The 27,498-nt window shown below is 39.3% G+C and overlaps 1 protein-coding gene across 2 annotated transcripts in view; it reads right to left on the minus strand.

Annotated features, from left to right (window-relative positions):
- The window catches only part of LOC129726006 (E3 ubiquitin-protein ligase AMFR-like), an 82,371-nt gene extending 55,144 nt beyond the window's left edge, over window positions 1–27,227 (minus strand). Inside the window, exons 1-2 of one of the 2 annotated variants that reach the window (XM_055682518.1) lie at window positions 27,034–27,227; window positions 4,718–5,338 (exon numbers count right to left, since the gene is read on the minus strand). In XM_055682518.1, the coding sequence (XP_055538493.1) occupies window positions 4,718–5,182 (465 nt within the window). In that variant the 5' untranslated portion in view covers window positions 5,183–5,338; window positions 27,034–27,227. Of the gene's footprint in view, window positions 1–4,717; window positions 5,339–20,893; window positions 21,288–27,033 lie in introns of those variants that run through there. The other variant, XM_055682517.1, reaches the window with a different exon arrangement.
- Window positions 27,228–27,498: the final 271 nt, after the last annotated feature.

A 27,498-nucleotide genomic window follows, 5' to 3' on the forward strand; every position in this document is an offset into this window, starting at 1 on the left:
TCAAAAATCTGACGTGGTCCGGTTTAGAAGTCGTTGAAAATGGCTAAATCCATCGTTTGAAGCGTTAGATGGCACACAATAACCTCTTTCATTAACACCATTGAGAGTAAGTGATATGCTTATTATTTATCCGTGCTTGTGTTTGTGTTTTTTTCTCTTCCTATTACGCTAATCGTTCTACACTACAACTGTTGTTCCTCTTGCCAAGTATCACCAATTATGATTCCTTGTAGAAGTTTTAACTATGTAAGCAGCTAATATTTAAGCAACTAAGTAAGCAGGGTGCCTGACAAATAACCCATGCCTTTGACATCGAATGGCCCTGATTCTACTAAGATTCCCACAACCATCTGTTTTTCAAAGCGACCATCGGTTTATCAAACGTGTAACCTTGCGGCTTCGCAGCTCCCCATGGAGTTCTATGAATAGAAAAGAGACTCTGAATGCTTCAGAGATGAGGTAAAATAGTCGCACAGGTTAGCCAACAAAATGTCCAAATATGATGAGTGGATTTCGTAGAAAAGTTCCAGATTTAATCAGAACCAAATAATTTTTTTTTTATCTTTTTCTTTTAAATTGCAATAAGTTTTGAGTACTCAACTTTTTTTATTTCAATAATATAATCCCGCGATAGATCCGTTTTCATGCATCCAGATATCAAGCTCTAGGACTTAAACGCTTTCCGGAATGTTGTACATACAAAATGCACTTCCCAAAATTTTCTCTCTGTGAAAACTTTTATTGCAGCTAAAAAGAACGAACAGATTTTTTAACTACTGTAATTCCCATCAGTATCAGTTGGTAGTTAAAGTTTCTCCGCAAAAATCGATCCACCAACAACCGGCCCAGATTGTGTTGGCTTTATGCTTACCTACCGGTTTGAGTTTCTTATCCGCACACACATACCCACTCCTGTTCGCACGCTAGCATTGCAAAAAAAATGTTTCCAAGTCAACGAACCTCCATAGTAATGACGTTATTCATATGTTGTTGCTACATACTAGCTGCCCTTAACTGGGCTAGCCGTGGAAAAATCTAGTTGATTTCGATCCGCTGTACTCTATGTTACGTTACGATAGAAACTGGAGGAAGGTTGAAATGTGTCCGTCGTAATCTGGTTAGACATCGTCAATTCTATGTTCGCCGTTGTAATGTAAGCCCAACAGCAGCAGTGTGTTTGTTAGTGGGAAACAACGGCAATCCAATTGCCAGAAGCGCTCTCTCTATTTTATGTACTTTCTAGCAGAGGAAACAGCTCTATTGCTGATTGACGTCACATCGTCGATAAAGCTCATCAGCTAGTTCGAATCGAAATGTTGACAAAGTATTTTCCATGTTACTGACCGATTTAGGATCACTTTAAAACACGAATCACTTTTGTTACTATAAGGTTCTCTGAAGCAACTAGGAACATAACGACGCGTTTGAATTAGAAACAGAGTTAATTTTTGGAGCGAGGTTTTGTCAATGCATGACCGCCATTGAAGGGACCCTAATGGCAATGCATGACGCGTAGAGACTCGCGCGATGTAAGGCTGCAGGGATTTTTAGAAAGTCAATGTGTATAATGACGAAAAAACAACACGCGGATAAACGCGGTACTTTCAGTCTGTACTATGCAGTACCAGGTTGCAAAATATGGACACAAACGGGAACTTTCTCCTGTTCGCCTCTCGAAGCCATAATTTGATCATGCAATCTTGGCATGACTGTCTGTGCCACCTTTTACTCATTTGGTCATCATCAGATGACTTGGGACGGTGAGCAATTACGGTTATTACCTACCTACACGCGGTTACCTTTCCCGGCGTCCGGGTGCTGAGGTTTACAAATTTCATAACCGCTGGATCTTGGTTTTTTCCCACTGAATAAGAGAAAATTATCTGCACTGTTAGGTGCAATCGGATTGATTTTTTTCTAGTTGGCACGAGTTTGTCGGGTCAAAGTTGCGTGTGCATTTGATTGAAGAGAACCAGCCTAACAATTTTGCGCGTTAGAGGGAAAACTAGTTCGCTTGGAGTACGATCAAGTGAAAGGTGTACAGTAATTGCTTGGTCGTATTAACGATTTTCGAATCTCTTCATTGAAAGTTGTGTAATAAATCAGGTTGTTTTTTTTTTCTACTTTCAGTTGACATTTTTTGGCCCATTTTTTGTATAAACTGGCATTTTTAGTGTCGTTACATAATTCTTGGTTGACTGCAATAATCAACTAGCAGAAAAAATGTTCCTTTATGTTAGAAGTAGCAGTGATTTCCCGACCGCGAGTATTTTCCCCGTCAACAATAGATAAAAATAAAACGGTTACCAAAAATGGTCAGACCGGTTACCTGCTCCACCGTGAAATGTCCTTGAGACTGCGATGTAAAGCAAGTGTAAAGCTTCTCCGACTTGTTTATTTATCCATTTCTTCAATTAAACAATCGCAGACTTGCTTGGTTATAATCCAACACGTGGGTTTAATAAGGAGTTCATAACTAGGTTTTTTTTTTTTGAAACGCGTTCAAAACTCATTACTCATTAACCATACGTGATTGTGTGTAAATACGTGATTGGTGAAAATATACAGTATGTAAAAAAATTATAGACACTCCCCCTGTACTGTTGCTTACCCAATTGAAAACTTGCAAATGGGCATGCAAATGGCTTTCTTTTCTCAATGGAGTTATTCATTTAGAGTTTATCTTTCATTTAATAACAAAAACAACATTTCATAGTTAACATTTCTCTTAACATAGTTATTTAAGTGAAAAAAGGCATAAAATTCATGTAAAAAAATTAAACACACCCTGGGAACTTACACGCCTAATATTTAGTGTGGCCTCCTTTCGCCAGAATCACGGCTTGGCTTCGATCTGGCATAGACTCCACAAGTTTTTGGAAGGTATTTGGTTCGATTTTGTCCCATTCCTTAGAGATGACGCGCTTTAGTACATTCAAATTCGTCGGGTTCTGTTCTCGAGCTTTTTTCTTGAGAATAGCTCAAAGATGTTCAATGGGATTTAGATCTGGGGATTGAGCAACCCAATCAAGAACCTTGATTTGCTTCTTAACAAACCATTGCGACACTATTTTTGCGGTATGTTTGGGATCTCCGTCCTGTTGGAAGATGAAGTTTCGTAACATTTTTAACTTTCTGGCGCTGGCGTGAAGGTTACGTTCAAGAATGTCCAAGTAAACTTCCTTCGTCATAATTTTGTCTATGAACTCCAACGTTCCACAGCCATTCCAAGACATTGAACCCCATACCATAACCCGTCCTACAATAAAACTGAAAAGAAAAACTTCTTTTGTTTCATAATTTGCATGTAGAAAAGTATACCTCCTCCGTGTTTAATGGTAGGTCGCAAACACTTTGGATTCAATCGTTCTCGTGGCTTCCGCCAGGACCGAATGATCCCATCAGATCCAAATAAGACGATTTTTGTCTCATCGGACCAGAGCACACGTTTCCGGTCATCAACTGTTCAAGATGCATGTTCCTTGGCCCATTTAAGCCTGGGTTTTATATTCTTTTTCGACAGCCATGGCTTTTTAACAGCGACATGCCCAGCAAAACCCATCTCTTTTGTCCTGTTTCGTACAGTTTGAGGGTGTACCGTAACATCATGGTAGTTTTGTAGTTCAGTTGCTAATTTTGTTGCGGAAAGCCGTCTATTTTCTTCAACCTTCCGCCTAATAAATCTATCGATTCGAGCTGTTGTTTTCCGTTTCCGCCCTTGGCCCTTCTGGCGGGCAACTATACCGGAACGCTTAAATTTCTGAACAATGGTAGCAACTGTATTCTTGCTCAAATCGACCATAGCAGCAATTTTTTTGTATCCATGTCCCAACTTATGGTGTGAAATTATAAGTTGTTTGATGGGCAGAGGTATTTCACGTTTTTTGCCCATTTTGATTCACAACATTAGAAAAACGCAGGTGTACTTCAACAACAACAGCAAGCAACACTTTCACTTTAAGGTTTCCAGCCTATATAATTACAAAACAAAACTATTGCGAGTAGAGAGTGACATGTTGGAATGATCGAGTTTCTTGACTGCTACACTGTAAAATAAAGCGTTTCAAAAAACTCCTGTGACAGTTTATTTATCTTTTGCCTTGATGACATTCGACAGTTTTGAAAAAATAGTCGTATTATGCAGCAAACTAGGTTTCTTTGTATAAATGTGCTGATACAATAGGGGGTGTCTTCAATTTTTTTACATACCCATTGAACATCATTTGGCTATTCTCAAGAAAAAGGTCGAGAACAGAACCCGACAAATTTGAAGGAATGGGACAAAATCGAACCAAATACCTTCCAAAAACTTGTGGAGTCCATGCCAGATCGATGCCAAGCCGGGATTCTGGCGAAAGGAGGCCACACTAAATATTAAGCGTGTAAGTTCCCAGGGTGTGTTTAATTTTTTTACATGAATTTTATGCCTTTTTTCACTTAAATAACTATGTTAAGAGAAATGTTAACTATGAAATGTTGTTTTTGTTATTAAATGAAAGATAAACTCTAAATGAATAACTCCATTGAGAAAAGAAAGCCATTTGCATGCCCATTTGCATTTTTGCATTGCATATTCAAACAAAGTACAATCAATTTAGGCCGATTTCCAATTATGTGTGAAAAGGTTGTTTGCTAACATTCAGTTATGTGTAAATGTGGAGGTAATTTCGACCTGTTTTATACTTTGTGGTCTTCCCGATCGAAAGTCAAAACTTACCCAAATGCAAATCGGTTCACTGCCCATAAAGGAAGCAACATCCCTCAGGTGGCCTCCGATCGTCCTCGAATCATTGGCCACCGACTTCTCCAGCAGATCGGCTTCGTGCTCGATCATTTGCTGCAGATCGACGTCGGACGCCGCCAGTATCTTCTCCTCGAGATCATTGATTTCCTTAACCGTTAGCACCGAATCCAGTTTGCTTGGGGTGGGCACATTTGCGGCACCACCAGCAACGGCTCCCGCAGCTGCGGCTTCTCCGGCAGCAGCTGCCGCTCCGGACAGAAGGCTGTTTACGCCTCCTCCCCCGGGGGTGCTTACTGTAACGTTGCTCAACTGCCGCCAGAAGGGGTCACTCGTCACACAGACCGCGTAGTACAGACAGATCGAAACCAGCAGGACACTTGCACTGGTGTAAACCCTAATACTGGGCAACGGTAGCGAACCATTCAAAACGACCGGCATTTTTGTTTCGCTCTTTTTCGCGGTGATCTCACTGTATTTCAATATAAACTTTCACCTGCCAAATAGGAACATTAACACACGGCACTAATCCACACTGCTTTGACACATTTTCAACACTGGTTGCTGAGAGAACTCCACACTGTCAACACTGAGCATCTGTAAATAAGCCAAAGTAAATACGGTTTGTTAGAACGGATAAACAACGTGTATTGAAAGAATCATCGTTTTATATTGATACTATTCAGTAGAGATTCGAGGAAGATGGGGTAAAATAGATTGAAAAAAAACTGGCAAAGTATCTTCTCCATTCGTTATAGAATTTCTAACAAATCATATTATAATTCAAGTTAGCTCTTGCCCCACAGTGCCAACGGCAGTCGTTCCGAAAGACTGCTCACCGTAAACGCCACACAAAGCGGCCACCGGGTGCCAACAGGAAACGTAAACAAGCCACGGTTTACCGTAGACATCCCATCCACCGGGAACATCACACATCAGTTCAATCACAGAATTCACTCACACAAGTACAACGCATGCGGACAGTCTGCCTGCGCGTATCACCAAAGCAAAACAAACCAAAGTTGATAAATCCCACTGCGGATGGACGACACATTTCACCAGCCCATCCCTCCACAACCGGCCTCCTTTGGTTACTCAACCAGCCAAGGGGCTGTCCACATACCACGTGGACAGCTTGGGGGGGGGGTTGGATGTCCACGGTCCTTACAATTTTTTTATAATTTCTATGGGGGGGGGGTCAAATTCGTTAAAAATCTGTCCACGTGGTATGTGGATGGCCTCCAAGAAGATGCTGTGGACTTGTGGGGAGGTGCCGATGATGGGCTGAGCTTGAAAACAATTTGCGCCGCAGATTTGGCGTTCCCAAATTTGCATGTGTTTGCCTTTCTCTGATACTCTCTCACTTGTGCTTCTGTCGTCGATGGGTTTGGGCGACCTGTCCGATTTGCATATATTTTTAGAAAACACTTCTAATATTGGGTACGAAATTAAGTCGTTAGTCGTTGTGGTAAACAAAATGCTTGTATAGAAAGCGAAAACGAATACAAGAATTGGATGATTTGCACGTTCGATAGAGGTGTTATTTGACTTGATCTTAACAATTGCTCAAAGTTTGCTCCATAAAATTCGTACTAATTAGATTAGAGGTATACAGAGGTATCGCTGGAATTTTGCATTAATCGATGAAACTGTACTATGAATTTTATGGTGAAAAACCACCGCTCTTGGGTGAAGAGCAAAACCACGCCAAATGAAATACGAATAAAATTAAGTCACCCATTTTTTATTTGAATGGAACTTAGCACACGTATTCGACTAAGGGGCCATCCACATTCCACGTGGATGATTTTACACGATTAAAGACGGATGCATTTAGGAAGTTATCGTCGACGGCTTGAGATTACTATTAGAATAATATTGCATCATTGATTATTCTCGAATTAGTTGAAATTTGAAAAAAAATCTTTGAGACTTTACTTTTGAGCAAATAAACTGTCTTACATTTTTCTATTGTTATAATAATGTCAAGCTTGTAAAAATAAGTGTTCTGTTTTCTGAACCTTTATTAACAATAACTTAGAAATTGATGCACAGGTAGTTGATTGTTACAAACTGTTTGATTTTGAATGACTCTCTGAATCGCTTAAAATCAGTAGAATCAGTAGAAATATTTTAATAAACGTTGAAGGTCAACTCTCCCCGCCCCGCCCAAAATGTCTTTTTTTTCGCCATAACAGTAACACAGTATAATCTACATTTCGATGAAAAGAAATCTGTTCTGAGTTGCCATTGTAATTTCTTATCAAACTATCAAACATCTATTATTTGTTGTTGATTTGTTGGGTGGCGATTTAAAGGAGTTTCTGCGTCGTTTTGCCACCGTCTGTTTCCTGATGCACACCAGAGGCTAAAGGACAGTCGAAACAGTGGACTTTACCCGGCAAACTTGCTCCGAAGAAGGCAAAACTTTCGCAACGGTCGGAAAAGTGACGGTTGCGGTTGCCTGGGATTCACGCTTCGAATACCTGAAGAAGGGCAAAACGATTACAGGACTCCACCATGTCGAATTATTGGGCCGATTCTATGCCGAATTACAGATATACAATCCCAATATAAGAAAAAGAAAAAAAAGCTTTTTCACCATGACAACGCACCGGCTCACACCTTCGGTGTCGCTGCGACCAAATTGGTTGAATTGGGCTACAAACTACTGCCCCACTCACCGTATCCTCCAGATTTGGCCCCGTGCATCTTATTTTTGTTTGCAAACTTGAAAAAGTCACTCGCCGGGGAGAAATTTGAGTCGAATGAGAAGGATATCACAGCCACGGAGACTTACTTTGCAGATCCCCAGAAAACGTATTTTTCAGATGGGTTTGAGAAATTAGAGCTTTGCTGAGCTTTGCTGAACTAGACTATGTAGAGAAATAAGCTGCCATTTCTCCACAGTTTCGGATCACTTTCGTAAAAGTGCTTTTCAAACTTCATACTAATAACATAACATATATTTTGTAATATACCATAATTTTACTGTTTATTCATTGTTGTTGCCAATCTCCCAGATGGTCTCGAGATACGATGCTGGCTTAACAAGCCAGTCGTCGTAGGTTCGATTCTCGGCTCGGAAGAGACTGTTAGTGTCAGTAGGATCGTAGCGCTAGCCCCGCAATTGTCCTGTACACTTAACAGTTGAAAGCGAAGTCTGTGTATAACAAACAGAAGGTCAAATTCCGAATCGGAATGTAGCACCAAGGCTTCTCTTTGTTTATTGTTGTTGCCTGCACGAGTAGTTGACTAGTATCAGCAATTGGTTGGTTAGGTTAATGTGGTTAAGCGGGATACAGTAAAAACAGTAAATTTCTTTATTCCCAGTTCCAACCTAACATATAATAAAAATATAATAATAAAAATATCCAACTTTCCCACCACAACTATTCGAAAATAGTAGGAGGGTGGTATTCAAGACACGACCGCATGACTTTGACTACCGTATTCTTATATTCCATTAAAACAAATAGTAGAGGGAATTGCAACGCTTCTTAGCTTAGTCTTAGCTTAGTTCTGACTGTACATATCAATGGTTGCTACTCCGTGATGGGTTCGAGTCATTCAAGATGCACAATGAATCAACTGAAGAAACGACTGAGAGTGGCCATTCCTCCTCACTGTGCATCATTCAATGACCCGATGTTTTATAGACCAATAGTAGAGGGAATTGCAACGTTACTTTTACAAAACTTCGAGGCACCAAAAGGTGCCAGTTGCCAATTATTCTTGTTTACTGGTTAGTCCGTCCAGAATCCCAGCCATTTTAGTATTTTACAGTAGCCATGTACTACTAACAGCCACCAGCATAACGGGTGAAACCGGCACGAGATGACAGGTACTATTTTGTCTTTCCTCCTTTCAGCTGCTAACACCTAGCGTCCGTATGTAACCCGTACGGTTTAGTACTGAAACTGATGGGGTGAAATGTTCGAACGGTACCTTTTATACCAGTTCGTCAGTTAGTTAGAAAGAAGGAGGGGCTAAGTAGAAAATGGAATGACAAGGAACGTAAATAAGCATCGGAAACAGAAAGTGACAACAACAATAACAACAAAGTCAGATCGATTGTATCCGTTAGTGTCGACTGTGCTTGGGAAGAGAGGTAGTGATTGGCTGCGCGGTATGATTTAGACAATCGATAATTATTACCAATTTTTCAATAGTGTATCTCAAACAACAGTTTGTTTTTGTTACATAAATTTAACCGTAAAAGAATTTCTGATCGATTGGTGCCAAAACCTCGAAAACCTGATTGTAAATGACTGAAATATAAGCGCTCAAAACCTGACCACTTTTCCCTGGTTTTTCCTGGTTGAATAGATTTTAAAATTCAGGCGCCTAACTTCGATATAGACGTTAGTCAACGTCTAAAAAAGTTTTTGTTTAATTTCTTAATGCTTTTATTGCAAAAAGAGCGTTTTTGAATAAACAACTTTTTGCATTATTGTATTATTTTTAGAATGCTTGCGACCAAAGTGCAAAATTATATGCAGAAGGCTTTTCCGACTACACTAAAGTAGCTTTTTACGCGGGGGATAAGTGCCGTGTAAAAAAACCGCGTAAATTCCGGAATCCGCGTAAAAACCGCGTAAATTCCGGAATCCGCGTAAAAAAAAACCGCGTAAATTCCAGAATCCGCGTAAAAAAAACGCGTAAATTCCGGAACCCGCGTAAAAAAAACGCGTAAATTCCGGAATCCGCGTGAAAAAAAACCATCGTTAATATTGCATTCCGAGTAAAGGGGAAGCGAAATCCAGGCAAAAAAAAATACCGCGTGAATTCCGGAATCCGCGTGAAAAAAAAAACCGCGTAAATTCCGGAATCCACGTAAAAAAAACCGCGTAAATTCCGGAATCCGCGTAAAAAAAGCCGCGTAAAAAAACCGCGTAAAAAGCGACTTTAGTGTATGATAATATTTTTATTGTGTGCTACAGGTGAAAAGGAAGGCCGGAAACGTACACGCGGTTTATTGTTGGCGATTACCTACCATGCAACAATATCGCACGCTTAGCCTTGGGGTTAATAGCGGTCTCGATCAACAAGATTAGTTGAGAGAATTCGTTATCGATATTGTTTTTGGCACATCTTGTATGTGTAGGATAAGTACAACGATACACGATCGGGAATCGAATCCGATATCACAACCGTGTGGGAGAGCTAGCCGACCGACATCGCTAACCACAGAGTCACGGGGACCCATGGGATTGTTAATAAATCCGCTATTTTGTTTTGTTGTTCAAAAAGCAACTTTTTACCATGTTCAAACTTATCTGTATATTTCAATGTGAAGGATTGTTTCTCTGCATCACTCTTTTCATCTCGAAAAAAAAATTAAAAAACACATTTCCGGATGAATGCCACCACAGGGCTTCTACAAAAAAGTCATGAAAAGTCGGTGCAAGCCGAAGGGGCCCTTCATGGGCAGATAACTCGTTAGGAAAATGTGTGGCTCGGAGCGAAAACGATTCATAAAGCTGCGTAAAGATGGGCACGATAGAGAAGAGGCCAGCTTTTCGCTATTAACCCTTTGGAGACGAAACCGAATCAAGTAGTCAAGAGCCCGAGGCAGATAGACTCCTCCAACTACAGTGAAAGCATTTCTCGTCCAAAAAGGAAGAAGGAACGCCAGACTCCTGCTGCCACTCGGACTCCTTAGTCAGTAAATAGGTCTCCTTAGTCCGATTTTTTTCATTGTTTCTACAACCGATTGACGTACATTCATCGTAGTATTCGACAAGTCGCTCAACAACTTCTTTTTCATAATCAGTCAAATAATCGCGATTCGCGGTCTAGAATACGTTTTTGGAAATGGATTTGATAGCTGAATATAATAGCACTCGTGGCCTCTGCCCTCTTGAGGTTTAAAAAAGGCACGGTTTTCTGCCATAGGACCTCGACGAATTACTCTGCTGATGTCGTTCTCGGTAGTCACCAGTGAACCTAGGTACGCGCACTTGTCAACTACCTCGATTTCATCACCGCTAAGCTGAATACGTGGTAGAGGATTAACACGGTTTTATCTGGGGTCACTTGTTAATTTCTTGCATTATTCCGAGTACGGAAATATCCATATTGAATGGTACGAAACCGTCATCAAGGACGCACTATTTGCGGCCAGCCAACACTATATTAGCACCGTACAGCACGGTTTTTTTTTTCGGCGCGTTCCGTGAAAACTAATCTGGTAGTTTTTGTATTTTTTGCACGAAAAATATGAGGGAAAACAGCTCAAGTTGACACGATGTATACGAATCTGAGAGCAACTCTTACAGTGTTAGCCATTGCTGAAAAAGTTGAACAAGTTGGTTGTGTTAATAGGCAACTATTCGTACAGCTTGGTAACTATATAAATAAGCTAATGGGAACTCACTCCTCTAGTCAGTCGGCTGAATATGGAATAAACCGAAAATAGCTGAATAGAGACGGGTAGGATTTATATGTACGATCGCATCACTTATCAAAGTGAATCCTGATCCAACGAGCCCACCTCTACTAACAAAAACCTCCTTCCTGTGACCTTTGTGGAGATGCAGAGTTTACCACGGTCTCCAAATAGCAAGGGTCACACTAATACCCCTTTCCTTTTCCCACCTAATCGCAAGGACGTGGCCGGCGTCGTTATTGATCTTTCAAAGTATTGAGTCACTCAAACTTGTACAATGAGAATGGTCGGTCACTCCCAACCCCATTCAGTTGATTCACTGTGCAATTTTACTGGTTCGGATCAATCACGGAGTGATTGATCACTATTCACTATCACTATCACTATCAATCACTATTCGTACAGCTTGGTAACGGCTGTTCCAGTTGTTCATAAATAGCTCTGCTGTATCTCAAGGGAGTAATCTTGGGCCATTGCTATTCAGCTTATATATAAAAGACGCAGCAATGCTACTCTACCTAGGTGGAAGACTGTTTTTTTGCAGACGACTTGAAAACTTATTTAATAGTTAGGTGTATCGAGGATTGCAGTGAGTGCAGGCAGCTGCTATATGAACAATTGTTTGTATTTAAGTATGGAGACATGTTGTGTTATCAGCTACTGTCGAATAAGAGATGTAATTCATTTCGAAAACGAAATTTTTGGAGTGAAGTTAGAAAGAGCTGAAGCCGAAACGTCGGCATCGATCGACAAATCTAATCGGAGTCTTGGATTCATTTTCAAGATAGCGAGAAATTTTACCGATCCACTCTGTTTTGAAGCGCTATACTGATCGATCGTTCGTTCCACACTGGAAATCACAAGTGTTGTTCAGTATCCTCACGAGGCAGTGTGTACAAATAGGCTCGAAAGCGTGCAACGAAAATTCGTCCGATATGCGCTAAGACAGCTTCAATATTAAACAATATTAACACCGTATATTCAACACCGTATGAAGATCGCTGTTGATTATTGGGCTAACACGTTAGAACGAACTCTCCCAACTAGTCACGAGGTACGATGCTGGCCTAACAAGCCAGTCGTCGTATGTTTGAATCCCGGTTCGTGAGAGATTATTGGTGTCAGTAGGATCGTAGCGCTAGCCCGGCAATTGTCCTGTATATACCGTTCCGATAATTATAAATACACTTACGATCAACCGTCATTTCAAATAACGTGCAGTATTCAACCAAACGTTGGCTGCGTCCTGTTGTTTACATTCAAAAGAAACAGATGCTGTCATTTTTTCTAACATTTAGTACGAAATTTTGAAAATGCGTGGCCTTTCTCCCGAGCAAAGAAAGCGAATTGTGCACAAATGGGGCACCGTGACTGGTCTTTCTATAAGAAAATTAGCCAGAGAAGAAGGTATAGATGTCGGAGCAGTTCAAACCACATTGCGAAAGTATTGTGAAGAGTGCACATTTACTGATGCCCCATGACGTGGTAGGAAACCCGGGCCTGTTGATCCCACAATGGACAAAAAGGTTAAGGAATACTACAAGCGGCATCCTTCAGTATCAGTACGAGAAGTGGCGAGAAAGCTTGGAACCTCGGCGAGTAACGTTATGCGTGCCAAGAGAAGAATGGGTCTGCAGACCCGTCGAAAGCAGAAGCAGCCAAAACGAAATCCAAAACAAGCTGAATCTGTGAAACCGAGAGCTCGGAAGCTTTATGACAAACTTCTGACCAAAAAAATGGGGTGTGTTATCATGGATGACGAAACCTACATAAAACTGAACTTTAAGACTCTGCCAGGACCGCAATTTTATACATCACCGAAGGGAAAGGATGTCCCTGGACCAGTGAAAGCCATTTACACCGAAAAGTTCGGCAAGAAGGTAATGGTTTGGCAGGCCATTTGTGAATGTGGGAAAATATCTCGTCCATTTATTACGAATGACACAATGAATGGTAAAATTCACGTGAAAGAGTGTTTGCAGAAAAGATTGTTACCCATGGTTAAGCAGCATAACAATCCTCCAATCTTTTGGCCCGGTCTTGCTTCCTGCCATTACTCTAAGGATGCACTAGGGTGGTATAAAACAAACAATGTCACATGTGTCCAAAAGGAGATGAATCCTCCAAACTGCCCTGAAATTCGCCCTATTGAAACTCTTTGGGCTTTGACCAAGGCAAAGCTGAGGAAAAATGTCAAACCAGCAGACAATGTTGAAAAATTTAAAAAAAGATTGGCTTAAAGTGGTAGAAATGGTCGGAGAACACACTGTGCAAAAGCTTATGAGTAGTGTTAAGAGAAAAGTTAGAGAACTCGCGTATCCTACGAAAAATAATCCCAACTTGAATTGAAACTGGAAAGAAAACACTTATTATCTATATTCCAGAATAAAATGACCCGAAAAATCCGATATTTTTGTTTATTCAAGAAAGAAGATGTATTTATAATTTTCGGAACAGTCTATACACTAACAGTTGGCTGCGAAGTCTTTATATAATAAACCAGCGGTTCTTAACCTGGGGTACGCGAAAGAAAAATCAGTAATGACGGTCAAAGCAATTTTTTTTTTAGTATTATTTGTTTATCAAGCTTGCTCTTAAAACATGACTGTATCAATCGAACAAGCCATAGTTCAATTTTAAATCAAAACTAGACTACCGCAGCATGATTCCCCACTTCCCTCTCCCACGCTGCGAGAAAATTCCAAATTTGTACAATTGATTTGGAAAATATCGCCAAGGGGTACGCGAACAAAAAAGGTTGAGAACCGCTGTAATAAACAGAAGATCAGGTTCCGATACGGAATGTAGCACCAAGGCTTTGCTTTTACATTACTGAGAAGGAGGCAAGTGTCTCAGGTCCTTTTCATCTCCAAGTTGCTGACTAGTGAATTTGATGCACCCGATTTTCTGTCACAGATTAGATTCTACATGATGACAGATTAGATTCACATGAGCTTTGCGACCGAGAATAATGCTGCAGGAGGGAATTTACTTGACACAATATGCTACAAACTCGTCTTTAGCTTCGATGAACCGCCAAGTCAACCGACACGCATTTTTGTTGAGTTTCGAAAAACCGTCTTATTTAGAGTTTTGTTGTGACCAAGCGATTTGGAAAGTTTTAAAAATTATTTGGTCCCTCGAGAAAAAATAAACAAAATTAAATATATTGTCACCCTATTTTAAGCCTGAACACCCTGATAGCCAAAGAAAATATACGCGTCTTTTTTTTTTGGCTGGTGACCAATTTCTGCAAGGCAGAATAAATTGAAGCAAAAGAGAAAAAAAAGATTATCTTAGAACCGCTGTATGTACGTACATATATACATGTTCTACGATACCTCCGAACGCCGTGACCGATATTTACTAAACTTGAAATGTATGTTCCGTGCACACTAGAATTAATTAAAAACGTATTATAAATGGGAAGGCAGCCACTGAAAGTGGGAAGGGGCTGAATTCCAAACAAGTCCATGTATAGTTTCCGCTTTTCATACAAAAAATACGCGCCTCTATCAAAATTTGCCCGCAATACAGTTACAAATGATCTTAAGCAACTTTTTTTTTATAAGGGGGGGAGTTTGTAATGATTTATTTATGTACTAAAATATCTATTCAGAATTAGTATTGTGTGTTCTGCCACAAATGGTGACATTTCAACACTATTATATATATTTGTACGCTTTTTAGTATTATTGAATGTTGTTAGCTTTCGCAGTTAAGATAATGTAATTGTAGGAAAATTATTAAACCTACTTCTCAAGAAAAAAAAAGGAATAAAACGAAACTTAAAATAAACTTAAAACTATCTTACTGACTATAAAGTGAGCTAATCGTTGCAATTGAGGATTACAACGATTTTTGTCGGAATCTTAAGCAACTTGTTTTGATCATAAGGGAAGCTTGTTTTTATAAAGCGTCCAGACGCCAGTCGAAACGCTTTACAAAACCAAGCGTGTCAAAAAGCCAATAACTGCTTAGTTTGAAGAAAAAGGAGCTAAGGACAATTGCACGACTATTACAGAACATTGTCCAAGCAAGCATGATCTGAAACAAATTGGTCAGTCAGATGACGAAATTTGTCGCCTCTGCGGATTCGAATGTTAAACCGTAGAAGATTTTCTTTAAGAAATCAGTATACTAAAATGTACAGCGCAGAATAAGAGCCTTATGAAAAGGAACTATAAAGCCTTTCGCAAATCCTATCGAAGAAATATATTCATACGAAATGCAGTGCCAAATTGAGAGAAAGAATGTGATATGACAACGTCTTCCATCTATAGTGATGTGTCTGATCAATAGTCATGTGTCTGTCACGAGTACCTAGACTAAAAAAAGGTATACCACATAAGACAAACCTGTGAGAAAATCTTGAAAAAAATGTCCGTAAACTTACAAGGCGACAAACTTTACTGTACTGAATATACCCAGCATTTTAGGACTTTATCGAGTAAAGGCTAAAACAAGCAGATTTTACTAACTTTTCAGGTGTACCTTCTTCAAGGAAACAACCTGTTATATGCTTTATTTATCACGGCATAATGATTCATTTCAAAACCAGCTTTTGTGGGTTGTATGAAAGTTAGTCTAACAGAGTGCTACAAAATCAGACTTCATAGCAAATATTATAGAAGTAACAAGGTTAATTTGTAATCCGATGCAGACCACCCAACAGGAACAATTTAGATGGGCAAAATTTGTAAACTTGACTAAAAGATTAATTTCAGTGTGGACTAATGCTGAAATTAACTTTTACGAGCGAAAGAAAAGGGGTAAAAAATTGCGCAGATGAAAAGTGTTACGACGGAAGCAAAGCTTAGGACCATTTTACGCTCCATGTCAAAACGGTTGTGGAAATCGCCGAGACAGCACATTCTGAATCTAGGCCAACAAGTTCACCAGCATTTCGAAGAGAAGTTTACGTGTATCGTACAGTTGGCGAAGAAATTGCCACTAACAAACAGCTCAGCACTGTTACTTTTTTTTGCAAACCGGCTTTACCGATCATTCCACTTTCGACGCAGCATCTGGAACGTTCTCCATGCTCTCCGCACAGCATAACGGGGTCCTCTGGCCCAGATCGGCAGGTTTTATGTTGAACACAGCGAAAAACGAGAAGAATGCGCACCAGATTCCGTCGCGGCGGCATTTTGAACGTCAATTTAACCCAATTTGGTTCCTCCAAATGTTTGTTCGAAGAGACGTGTGCGAAAGTGATTAAAGCGTTTGTTTAGTACGCTTAAACCACGTTTGTTCCATGTTGAACAAAAACTAATCTCACTCTACGTTGGTTGAACATGTTTAGTTTTATCGATCATTGATAGTTTTTGCTTCGCTATGTCACGACTCTCTATTTTGTGACCATAAACTTGGAATTAGCATTCGGCATTTGTCAAATGATGGATGCCACCAATGCCACGCTCACCTTCACCAAAGATAGAGGCTGTAGTTGTTTTTTGGTTGCCTTGAGAGAGCTTGCAATTTAATTTGCATATTAGAATCAATAAATTTAATATCCGAACATATAACATTATGCGATAAATAAAAAGTAATTATAGCAAGCTTATTGCTTGTCACATTTTGAAAATAACAAGCCAAGACACTCGAATGGCATTGTTATTATTACCTCCGGAATGGTTTATACACACGGACCGTGTAGAGATGCCATTTCAGCACAATCACGGCACTACCGATGTGCAAATCAACACATAACTGGAACGGACCAGATAAGAATGAAACAAACTATACAAGCCATTATGGTTGCGCTTATCGCCACAAGAAATGGACTCCGCGACACACGTATGGCGGCGCTTATCATCATCATCCTCCGTTCGTCCTTGCCGTGAAGCGTTTCGTCGTTCTAATTGAATTAGTCCGATACCGGCAGGCAGGCAGCCATGACAGAGTGTGCCCACACATCATCATCATCCTCCATTGTCCGTGCCGTGCCGGGGTGTCATCAAAATCAACTCCACTCAAATCCAGTCCCTTTGTTGGGATGGCTTTTCCCACCTCCGGCATGCCGCATTCACTTGGTTCATTTATGATTTAGAAGAATTGCTCCACCCGTAGACCGCGGAGAGTGCTTTAACGCTTCTCATGTACCACTGGATGGCCTTTTTTCGTTTGTTCCGGTTGGTAGCGTGCAGTGCCTTCACATCTGTGCCGATTCCCTGCCCTCGAGGATATTTATAGAGCTCACCGCGCCTTTCCTTGGCATATTGCCGTCGTCGTTGCCATCGGTCGTTCTCGTTGTAGGTATGTAGCGTAACAAACAAGCACATCCACAGCCGAGCGGCTCGTATTGTATCTGACGCCCGGAGAAATCGGTAGCGGCACAACACTGCAACAACTATATTGAACAGACAACAATAAATAACTATTTTTGCTGTCATTGCCTGCTCCTACATATTTTCTGTTACGCGACAAAGCTGTGCCAAAAAAATCCGATTTATCGCAGTAGGCATCGAAGTCGATTTGGGTTTGATTTTATTTAATACCAAAAATATAAATATGGCAAAACTGTTAAACATGTAAAACAGGCTGATTTCTACAAGTGTCAAAATTGTCAAAAATTTTAAAAATGTCGAACATATGAAATATCAAATATATCACAAATGTAAAATAGGTGAGAAAATTAAATATCAGTGAAAATAGAAAAAATTTTGAAAAGCAGAAGGTTGTATCCAAGTTGAATAACTGACGTTGAATAACGCGTATTTGGCATTAACAAATGCATGGTTGAGTACCTAAATAAGTACTACGGATGCAGGAGTACTTCTGCTTTATCGCGGGACTTTAGTTGGAAGATTTATTCTGGGGGCTGAATGGATTGTGTGAAATGAATTTTGTTTTGCGGTTTTTGTAAGCGTTTTTGTTTATGCCCTACTCCAGAAGATGACAGTTCTTTCGCTTGGGTTTCAAGTTTTCAAATTCAAAGTCCAGATTTTTTCCAAATTCAAAGTCCCGAATATTCATGAATTTTTCCTGATTTTCATCGTGATTCTACTCTTTAGTCTTTTTCAAAATTATTCAGCTCACATCACATTTCACATGTTCGGGTTTATACGCGATTATCATTTTTTTTCGTTTTTCACGCAGATTTCAGAGTTTACGTGTTTTATTACTCGGATTTAGAAATTACTAATTATTACTTGGATTTCTCGGATTTAGAAACGAATGAGAAATTCAATTCGATGGCGTGCTTTTTTATAAGTGACAAATATTTGCCACCGCCCGCTATCTGCTGCTCTAGAAAGAACCGTCCGCTTTGCCGGCCGATGCGTCTGGTGCAGCAAAAAACATACAAACATGAAATCATCGCCTGCTGTGCTGTGGCACTGGCAAGTCTGCTTGCAACTGGTCGATTCGGTTTCCAGTAAATCAGCCATCAGCGAACAAAGCAACAACAGCAACTACAAATCGGTTACAAAGTCAAATCGTTTGTAAGCTTTAGTGTCGGCATGAATTGCAACATTGCGGTTACGCGATTGGTTGAATTATAATCAAATTTTCTCTAAATTTTAACCACTGTACTATGAAAAAATGATTTCATAAACTAGAATAATTTGTTTACTAGTCGACGAGATGTCAATGACTAAAATAGTAAGCGTTTGAAATCTTTCATTCTGTCTTTTCACTCCATTCTCGATTTTTTGGAATGCCACCCTACTAAAGAAAGACGTTATTCAACGTCAAAAATATTGTCAAAATGTATTTCACATATCAAAAATATTATGTGAAAAGGCAGTATGTGTCAGAGCGGGGGCCTAGTGTGGTTGGTAACGTCTCCGCCAACCACGCTCGACGCCTGGGTTCGAATCCCACCGCCGACATAGGTGTCGATGGTTGTGAGGTGGCGTGATCCACTCACAACCAACCCAACTGGTCTAGATTCAATCCTAGCCGACACCGGGAGATTTTCTGAGGCGAAAAATCTCTGGGATCACGCCTTCCATCGCATGAGGAAGTAAAGCCGTTGGCGCCGGTCCGTTAATAAACGGGTCGTGAGTTAGGGTCCTGGGTGTGGAGTCGCCTCCCTGGGCGTCGGTGATTGGCCACAGCAGTGGCGGAACTAGACCGACGGAAAATAAGCGAGAATAAAAAAAAAGGCAGTATGTGTCATGAATGATAAAAATGGTCAAATAAAGGTTTTTATGGAGGAATCTTCTGTTTTCGATAGTGAACATATCAAAATAGTTAAGAATTTCCAAAGCGTCAAAGTTAAAAAGGAACTTTTGTTAAAAAGTGCAGAAAAGAAAATTATTTTTTTATTATTATTTAAAGCACAGACAAACAGACGTGCCTTTTCGAACAAAAATCCTGAAAAATCTTCGTCCTTATTCGAAACGTTACACTCATGCGCCACCATGTGGGCTTATTGCCTACTAACTTACTTTTGTCTTTGCTAATGGGTGTGCACGCTTGCTCAAATCAATACAAGCGGCATTACTGATGGTTTTTGGCTTTAATAATGAATGTGCACGCTTGCTTATAGCGACACTAGCGGCATTATTGCCCACTTAGCAAAATTTCAAAATTAGCGTCACGTCTGTTTTTCTGTGGTTAAAGGTTTTGACAAACAAATTTATTTCAACATTTTCAAAATTGTTGAGGTTTAGTTAGACATTTCACATCAAAAATTGTTTAATTGAAAGTTTAAGATAGCAAATAGAATAAAAACTAATTAACAATTGGTGATAATTAATAATAAAAGAAATGTAGAATCAAACAAACTACATTATGTAACAAATAGTATTTCCTTTTAAGTCGAATAATGCAAAAAACATAAATTCGTTGAAGAAATAAATGTTATAAATAGTTTCCAAGTTCGCTTTCAGTAAAAGAACCGAAAGATCCTTCGATAGAATTTTTCAGTTGCGTCTTATAACAGTTCTTAGTGTCTGGACATCATTCGCAATCCGAAAAAGCATGGTCATGCATTTTAATCAAAAATAACCTGCCATACTACATTACAACATGGTATCGGGTAACGATTTTTGGATTTCACAAGATATCCCCGTCATCTGGTTCTCTTTCTCTAGCTCTTGATAATGTAGCTATAAACTATTTAACCTTTATATTTGATCCCCCGTTCACCACGGACATTCCAAAACCGCAGCGAGACTGTTTTTCCGCACAACTGAAACAAAAATGGGGACTACGTAGGCCCTGACAAAAAGGACAAAACGATTTCATATTTCGTTACTCCGTTGAGAGTTGGAGCAGCCTGGATACCTGTATCGGGACCGAATTGGTATTTTCATTTTCAGTTGATATTATAGGTAACCCTTTCACAGTACCCGTATCCGCAGTGTCGTAAGCCCACAAAATGAGAAAGTATGAATTTCTCAATGCAATTTAAATTGAACTAGGGAACCTTAGGGTATACACCCGTAAGCTAATGTTAAATCTTTCTATTCACCTCGGTTATAATTAATATTCCTCGTTTTCATGCAGCTTATTTCTCGTGGGGCAACCCAAACCCAAACAGGAGCATTTACGGTGCATTTATACAGTTTCCTAGATTCGCTAGTCAGTGTGACAGAGGAAAAAAATAATTATATCGCTATAATAGCCTATCTATACTGCATACCGTTGCCAAAACGTTAAGTCACCACTACTTCACACCGTACCCGAAAAAACACAAGCAAAAATCAATTCCTAGCTATTGAATTCGCATGAATATACATAAGCGTTGCACTTGTGGGTAAGGTTTCTGTGAAGATCTACCGAAATGTGGAAAAAAATGAACTATTTACCTATCCAATACCGCATAACTAATCTTCCGTTCAGTATCCAGCAGTTTTCAGTGTTCTCAAAATTGGAATACAATTCGCACTAATCAAACGAGAAAAAAAAACACTTTCACGATTTCACAATTTTTCAACTAATTTTCCCAACTTCCTTCCAAAGTGCAGATTGGACTTTTCGCGAAAACTCCCGGTAACACCTCGCTACTGTTTTGTACTAATCCGTTTAATCGTATAATATCACTGCTTCCGACCTTCCCAGCGAAAATGCAAATCAAAATTCCGAGTTTATTATCGCGATTTTTGCACCTCTTCCTTTGGTTCGATGGCTGACAGCTAGCCTGGACTGAAAAATACCGTCGTTCGTACACCCGTTGCGGTGTCAGTGACAACACAGAATGAATGAATTCGATCGAGTCTCCCGTGTCGAAACCCCCCAAATAAAACGCACACAGGATTCATTCAATCCGACTTCGCTGTATGGAGGAGCGAGCTTCATCGGGCCGCCGTGTCTTGTTGTTTGTGTCGGCAAACGTGATGAGAAAATGAACGAATGAATCGAATGAAACGGTGTGTTCATGCAATGAGCATAAAAGAGAGGTGAGGAGGAGAGTGCATTTTCCTAGTATTAGTAAATGCTTCAAATGTAAACAACTAGACGAACTCAATGGCAAACTCAAATAGCTACGTCACTATTTGGCATCATCTCTGGGCAGAAGGGGGCAAGCAGAGGGGCGCGTGCAAGTGTTAGTAGGTTTTCTCCTCACCTCTCTTTTATACTCATTGGTGTTCATGATGGGTTTGACAGCGGATTATTTACAACTAGAACGGATGGGAAAGTGAAACACTGTTCAATCGAGATGTATGCAAAGGGTTGTAGTTATGAATGACCTCACGGATTTACGTCGGTTTTATTTTTGCGGTAATGCTAAAGCCTGTATTACAATCTTTGTCTAATGGTCGAATATTTGACCTTCTGACATAATGGTCAAATTTATTTGACATCGTGGTTGTTGTTTGTCCGTGTTTGCCCCATGTAAAACTTGGAGAGAGACAAACAATTATCTTTGACCAAATTTTAATCTGTCAAAAAGTGACAAATATTTGACGCTTGGCCAAAGAGTGTATTAGAGCCTTAAGCAGCTTCGTACTGGGGTGCCACACTTCACAGGTGAGAAACGAATACCTTCAGGACAATTTTTGAAGTAGAACTACGACTATATAGGGATGTAAAATGAGAATCTAAAAACGGAAAATGTAAAATATATGTCAAATTCCAAATGCTAATAATCGGTTAGTTTCCAATGGATCTCCTCCGTTTTTGCAGCAATCGATTGGAAAATCTTTTATGCATCATCCCAAATGCAGTAAATTGAAAATTTGATTATTTGAACAATTGTACTATTGAAAATTGTCAAAGCTTGTCTAAATGCAAAACTCGACCTTAATCGCTTAATGCTTACTTTTTTGACCACGCTTGACAGAATTTTAGACCTAGTAAATCGAAAATGCACTAGTTGACATATATAAAAGCCTGCCTCAGCCTAAACTAGTCATATTAGTCCTGGAAAGCGACTACGACACTGCCGTGAGATGACAAAGTGACGTAAAAGCCATTTTTTCAAATATGGGTTTTTCATGCCAATTTGTTCATTATTTGAAGCCCTATCTATTGGTATCTCCCTTTCCGTTGTTACTTATTCGTACGTTGTATAAAATCAAAAAAAAAACAAAGTGACGTAGGCACCCATTTCAATTCAAAAGTGGCGAGAAAATCATTCGTTTTTTGGCCGTACTGAAAAACTGATCACTTGGATCTACGTCACAATGTCATATCACGGCAGGACAGTCCTTACTTAGCAGCAGCAGCAGCAGCAGTGGCAGCGGACAGCAACAGAAGTGGTCATCAGCAACGACAGTAACAGGGTCAGCTGGTGCAGCGGCACTTCCTCTAGTAAAAAGCTGCCTTTGCGCGAAAGCGGGCAATATCAGTAGTAGATACATCACTGGCACTTCCTCTAATGAAAAGATGCCTCTTTGACAGCACACTTACGTTCTGGAATGCTGGCGTTAAAAATATAGGAGACGTCAAATCTTCAGTGTGAAAACAGGTTTAAACTGTGTTATCAGAAGAATCGCATTGTCAGTGATAGCGCAAAGATGCAGGCAGCATCATATCCGGTATTAAATTAAACAACAAACTGTTCTTTTGAAGATGAATTAAATAGCTAATTGAAAAGTTTATATTTTCTCGTTCATTCATTACACTTCATTTTATAGGTTGAAACGGTCATAAATTTTACTTCACCTCCATGCCGCAGAACGTACTGAATTTTTTTTTTTCCTTCAGCAATATGCAACACCCAACAGCTTGTGTTACCTGTTTCTAAACGACACTATAACGTCTCGAAGATTATAAGGCCTGATAATTGTGCAAGCAACTATACTATTGAAGATGGTCATTGTTGAAACACAGATTTCAATTTATCTGATTGGTCGTTGAATGATTGCTTTCCCCAGCGATGCCACACATACAGATTTATCTGTGTTTATACAGATTTATAACGTTTTGCAGATATCTGTATATACAGAGTACAGATTTTCTGGAAACAATGCAGATTTATATAATTTCACTTTGCTTTTCATGCTGCGGTAAAGAAAATTCTAAGTGATGGCTCGAAGTTGGCCGTTTGTGGCTTCAACACCGTTTCACCTTAAGAAGAACTGTTGTAATGAACTGGGAATTACAATCCTTCCTTGAAACAATAAGCAACCACCCTAAAGTTCCAGATCATGATGTTGCGAGTAAATGTCTTTTAATTGTTTGTCTACCCAGTCTGGCCGTCCATTCTAAATATAATCAGTTATTTTTTGTAATAATGTGTCCGTCTTTGTTGCCTTAGCGACCATCGTGAATCCAACAGGTAGGGCTTGAGAACGATTCAAACTGTTGACTCCCGGAACTTCATAGTATTTGGGAACTTCTATATTCAAAGGGAATCTTGAGCAGAAATTTGTGTTAGACATTTTTTCCGAAGACCTGTACAAAATTTCACAGTCATAAATTGATAAATCCATCACGTACCTTACACCAGGTTTCAACTGGTAACGGAAATCGTATTTCTACCCAATTTACCCAAAATCCCCAAGGGAGCTTATGGACTAAGTATACAACAAATTTTTGTCCATACAAAAATATGGATTTTTTTTATTTTCGAAACTATTACTAGTGCCCCATTGGGTAGGTTTTTCCAGCTGAATTAAAAGAAAACGATGCAAAGCCAAAAGGTTTCTCCACCCCATCAATAACGCGAGAAATTACTCCACCTAAACCATAGGCAAAAGCATCTGCACAAACAACGAAAGGTTGTTTAAAATCGCAGGAGAACTGCTCCATTATTCATCTCATTAAGCCGATATTTACGAAGAATGCACGGATTTCTGTTTATTTAATATTTTTCAATTTTATTTTTTTTTTTAGATTTTCAATTTAAATACAAAATGATCTCTGTCACCGTGTCGGTGCAATCGATTTCAGGATCTGTAAAAGAATTGTTTCATTGTTATTTCAATATCAAAGATTCAATAAAACTTACTTTCAAACAATTTGTTATTCTGTGGGGAAAACGTGCTGCTTGCGGCTTTCATCACCGTCACTATGTTTGTTTCGTTTTATGTTTTTGACGTTTGTCAATTGGAATTGCAGCTATAATTCAATTGATTTAAACAGTGGTGCAAATACAAGAGATACTCATTATAATATGATGGTGATTTCCATTGAATAGTTTTCAACGCAAGATCATTTCGTTGGAAAGTGTTAATCATTGTGAAATCAACACTAAATCACTTCAATTTACAGTGCGATTTGACGAATTGAGTCAAGTGCAAAAACACTTGAAGTAATCGTGCCATTTATTTACATTGTAGATTACCTAGATATCCGCTGTAGTAGTTTACGTGCAAAAACCTAGGTAGCCACTACAGTGCTGTAAATTTATGTCAATTATGTCGGAATAATTCAACATTTTCAGTATGATTTTTGCGTATTAACAGAAACAGATTTGGCAACTTTTAATTTTCTTCAACGCCGTGAAAACAGATACTAAAGTTGAAATTTAGGAATTGTAGAAATTCATCTCATATATTTCCACTAATTCAAGCTTGTTTTAGGTAATTTGAGGTGAAGATTCCAAAGAATCAAGTATTCTTAGTGTAGTGAGTGATTTTATTTAGTGATTAAAATAAAAACTGGTCCGCTAGTGATGTAAAAAATTTTGGTTGGCTACTAAACGAGTCCCGTTGTAGCCGTATAATGAGCGGATTTTGTTTTCTGAGAAATGCGATTGAATTAAATGAGTTTTCGAGTGCAGATGCCCGACTATAATATCAAATTTAGTGCTTTTAAGTGAGTTTTTGAAGATTATACTTTATAATGAATCTAAAGTGAACTAAGAAGTATCCATTCCATGGATTAGCAGATTGGTTTAAGAAGAAAATATGCGTTTTTTCCTGTTTTCAGTTGTGTTCTCATGTGGTATGAGATGAATATATGGGCTGAGATGAATAATGGAGCAGTTCCCCTACAAGACTAAAAAACCTGCATCCAACAACTGAGTTTTACACCTGAGAAATGCTTCATCATGTAGGGTATTCCACAGGAAACAAAAAAACAATATCGCACGCTTAGCCTTGGGGCTAATAGCGGTCTCGATCAACTAGATTAGTTGAGAGAATTCGTTATCGATATTGTTTTTGGCACATTTTGCATGTGTAGGATAAGTACAACGATACACCGTGCCCCAGTGCTGAGTCGAGAGAATTTCCAGCTCGAAAAGATCCCCGACTCGATCGGGAATCGAACCCGATATCACAACCGTGTTGGAGAGCTAGCCGACCGACATTGCTAACCACAGAACCACGGGGACCACAGGAACCTAGGTATTTTTTCAACAGCTTGTAAAGGAGACCTAAGGTTTAAGAAAAATTCCTGATAAATTTACCGTTATAGTTCAGCAAACCCATAAAAGCTTTTTGTTGTGTGGCATTTGAAGGAATTTTGGCATTTCAAATAGTAGTTACTTTCTCAGGATTCTATAATTGCTCCTAGTCTGTAATTATGTGCCCTAAATATGGTAATCTTGGCACAAAAAATTTGCGTCTACTAAAGTTCGATTTAATATTCGCAGCTGACAAGCAGTTCAACTCCCATCAATTATTCACGACATTCATCAACATTTTCACCAGCTATTAATACGTCGTCCAAATGAACATATACAAATTTTAGTCTTTTCAAAATAGTTTCTATAATCTGTTAAAAAACAGCTGCTCATGAGAAAGCTCCTTGAGGTTATATGTGTAAAAAACCGTCAATAGTGCTAACACAACGAATTTTCTCGAATTTTCAGAAAGGTTCAACTGTGTGTAAGCATTGGCTAAATCTAAGGAACAGAAAACCTGACAGCCAGCGAGAAATGCAAACAAATCCTGGACTGATGGCAAAGGGTAAGTATCAGCTACTAGAACTCTGTTCATTGACTTCTTACAATCGATTACCAGTCTCAAAATATCGTCCTATCGTCCACCACTTCTACTGGAGAAGCCCATAATTTAGTTTTATTGACGATAATTCCGTCCTTTCCCATGCTGTCTAATAATATCAGTAATATATCTTTCAATCGATGATGTACATTTTGAAAATTGTTTTGTCTTCCCGTAGTTCTGAATCTTCTTCAAACCCAACGATGGGTGAAGAAAAGTCTGCATCAAAAATATTCTCATATTGGGCTTTGATAATTTTCAATGTTTTTTCCTCGCTAATAGTAACGTCATTTATGGAAAAAGTTCCACCCAAGCTTTGTCTCCACTAATCACAAAATGTATCCAGCCAATCTCTTCCCATCGAAAGAACAAACTGGCGACCTGTATTGAGCGTAACCTGCACCTTATAAATACCAAAAAAAAGCAACGATAAACTACTAGTTTCCTTTGGCAAGGTTGCACCGGCAATTTCCCAAAAAGGCTAAAAAATTCTACTCTACCAATTATGGAAACGGCTTAGCCGCTCCTTTTTAACAGACCAATGTCAACATCATGAAAACAAGGTTCACTGATTCGGTTAACGGATTTAATCATCGAAAAAGGATAATCACCTTTTGACTCCTTTTAGTGTCGTAGCCAAGCCTCAGCCGCTTGAAGAATTAATCATGGAAGCTCTCTCTTGTCTTCAACGGAATTCACCGCACTCCTCTGGCTTTTTTCAATCGGTAACAGTAATTTTGTACATGCCTTTTTTGTTAGCAAAAATAACCGATAAAGTTGGCGTACCTTCCTCTACTGGGAGAGCTATTCTCCTGACCTGATTGACTTCTATCTCTTCTACTACTATTCTACTACGCGATCTACTATTCCTATGATACACATCATAACGCCAGTCCTGTCTAAGCCTCGGTCGACCAAATTCACATTATCCGCATCAATCGCTTGAACTCTGGAAGAGGCAAGATCCCGGTCTTCGATTATCTTCTCGGCTCTTTTTTTACTCAATAATTGAATGGCCGAAAAAAAATACTCAAAATGTTCCACATAATTGGAAAACGACGAATAAACACTTGTCC

The sequence above is a fragment of the Wyeomyia smithii genome, chromosome 2, assembly GCF_029784165.1.
Source record: "Wyeomyia smithii strain HCP4-BCI-WySm-NY-G18 chromosome 2, ASM2978416v1, whole genome shotgun sequence".
NCBI lineage: Eukaryota > Metazoa > Arthropoda > Insecta > Diptera > Culicidae > Wyeomyia > Wyeomyia smithii.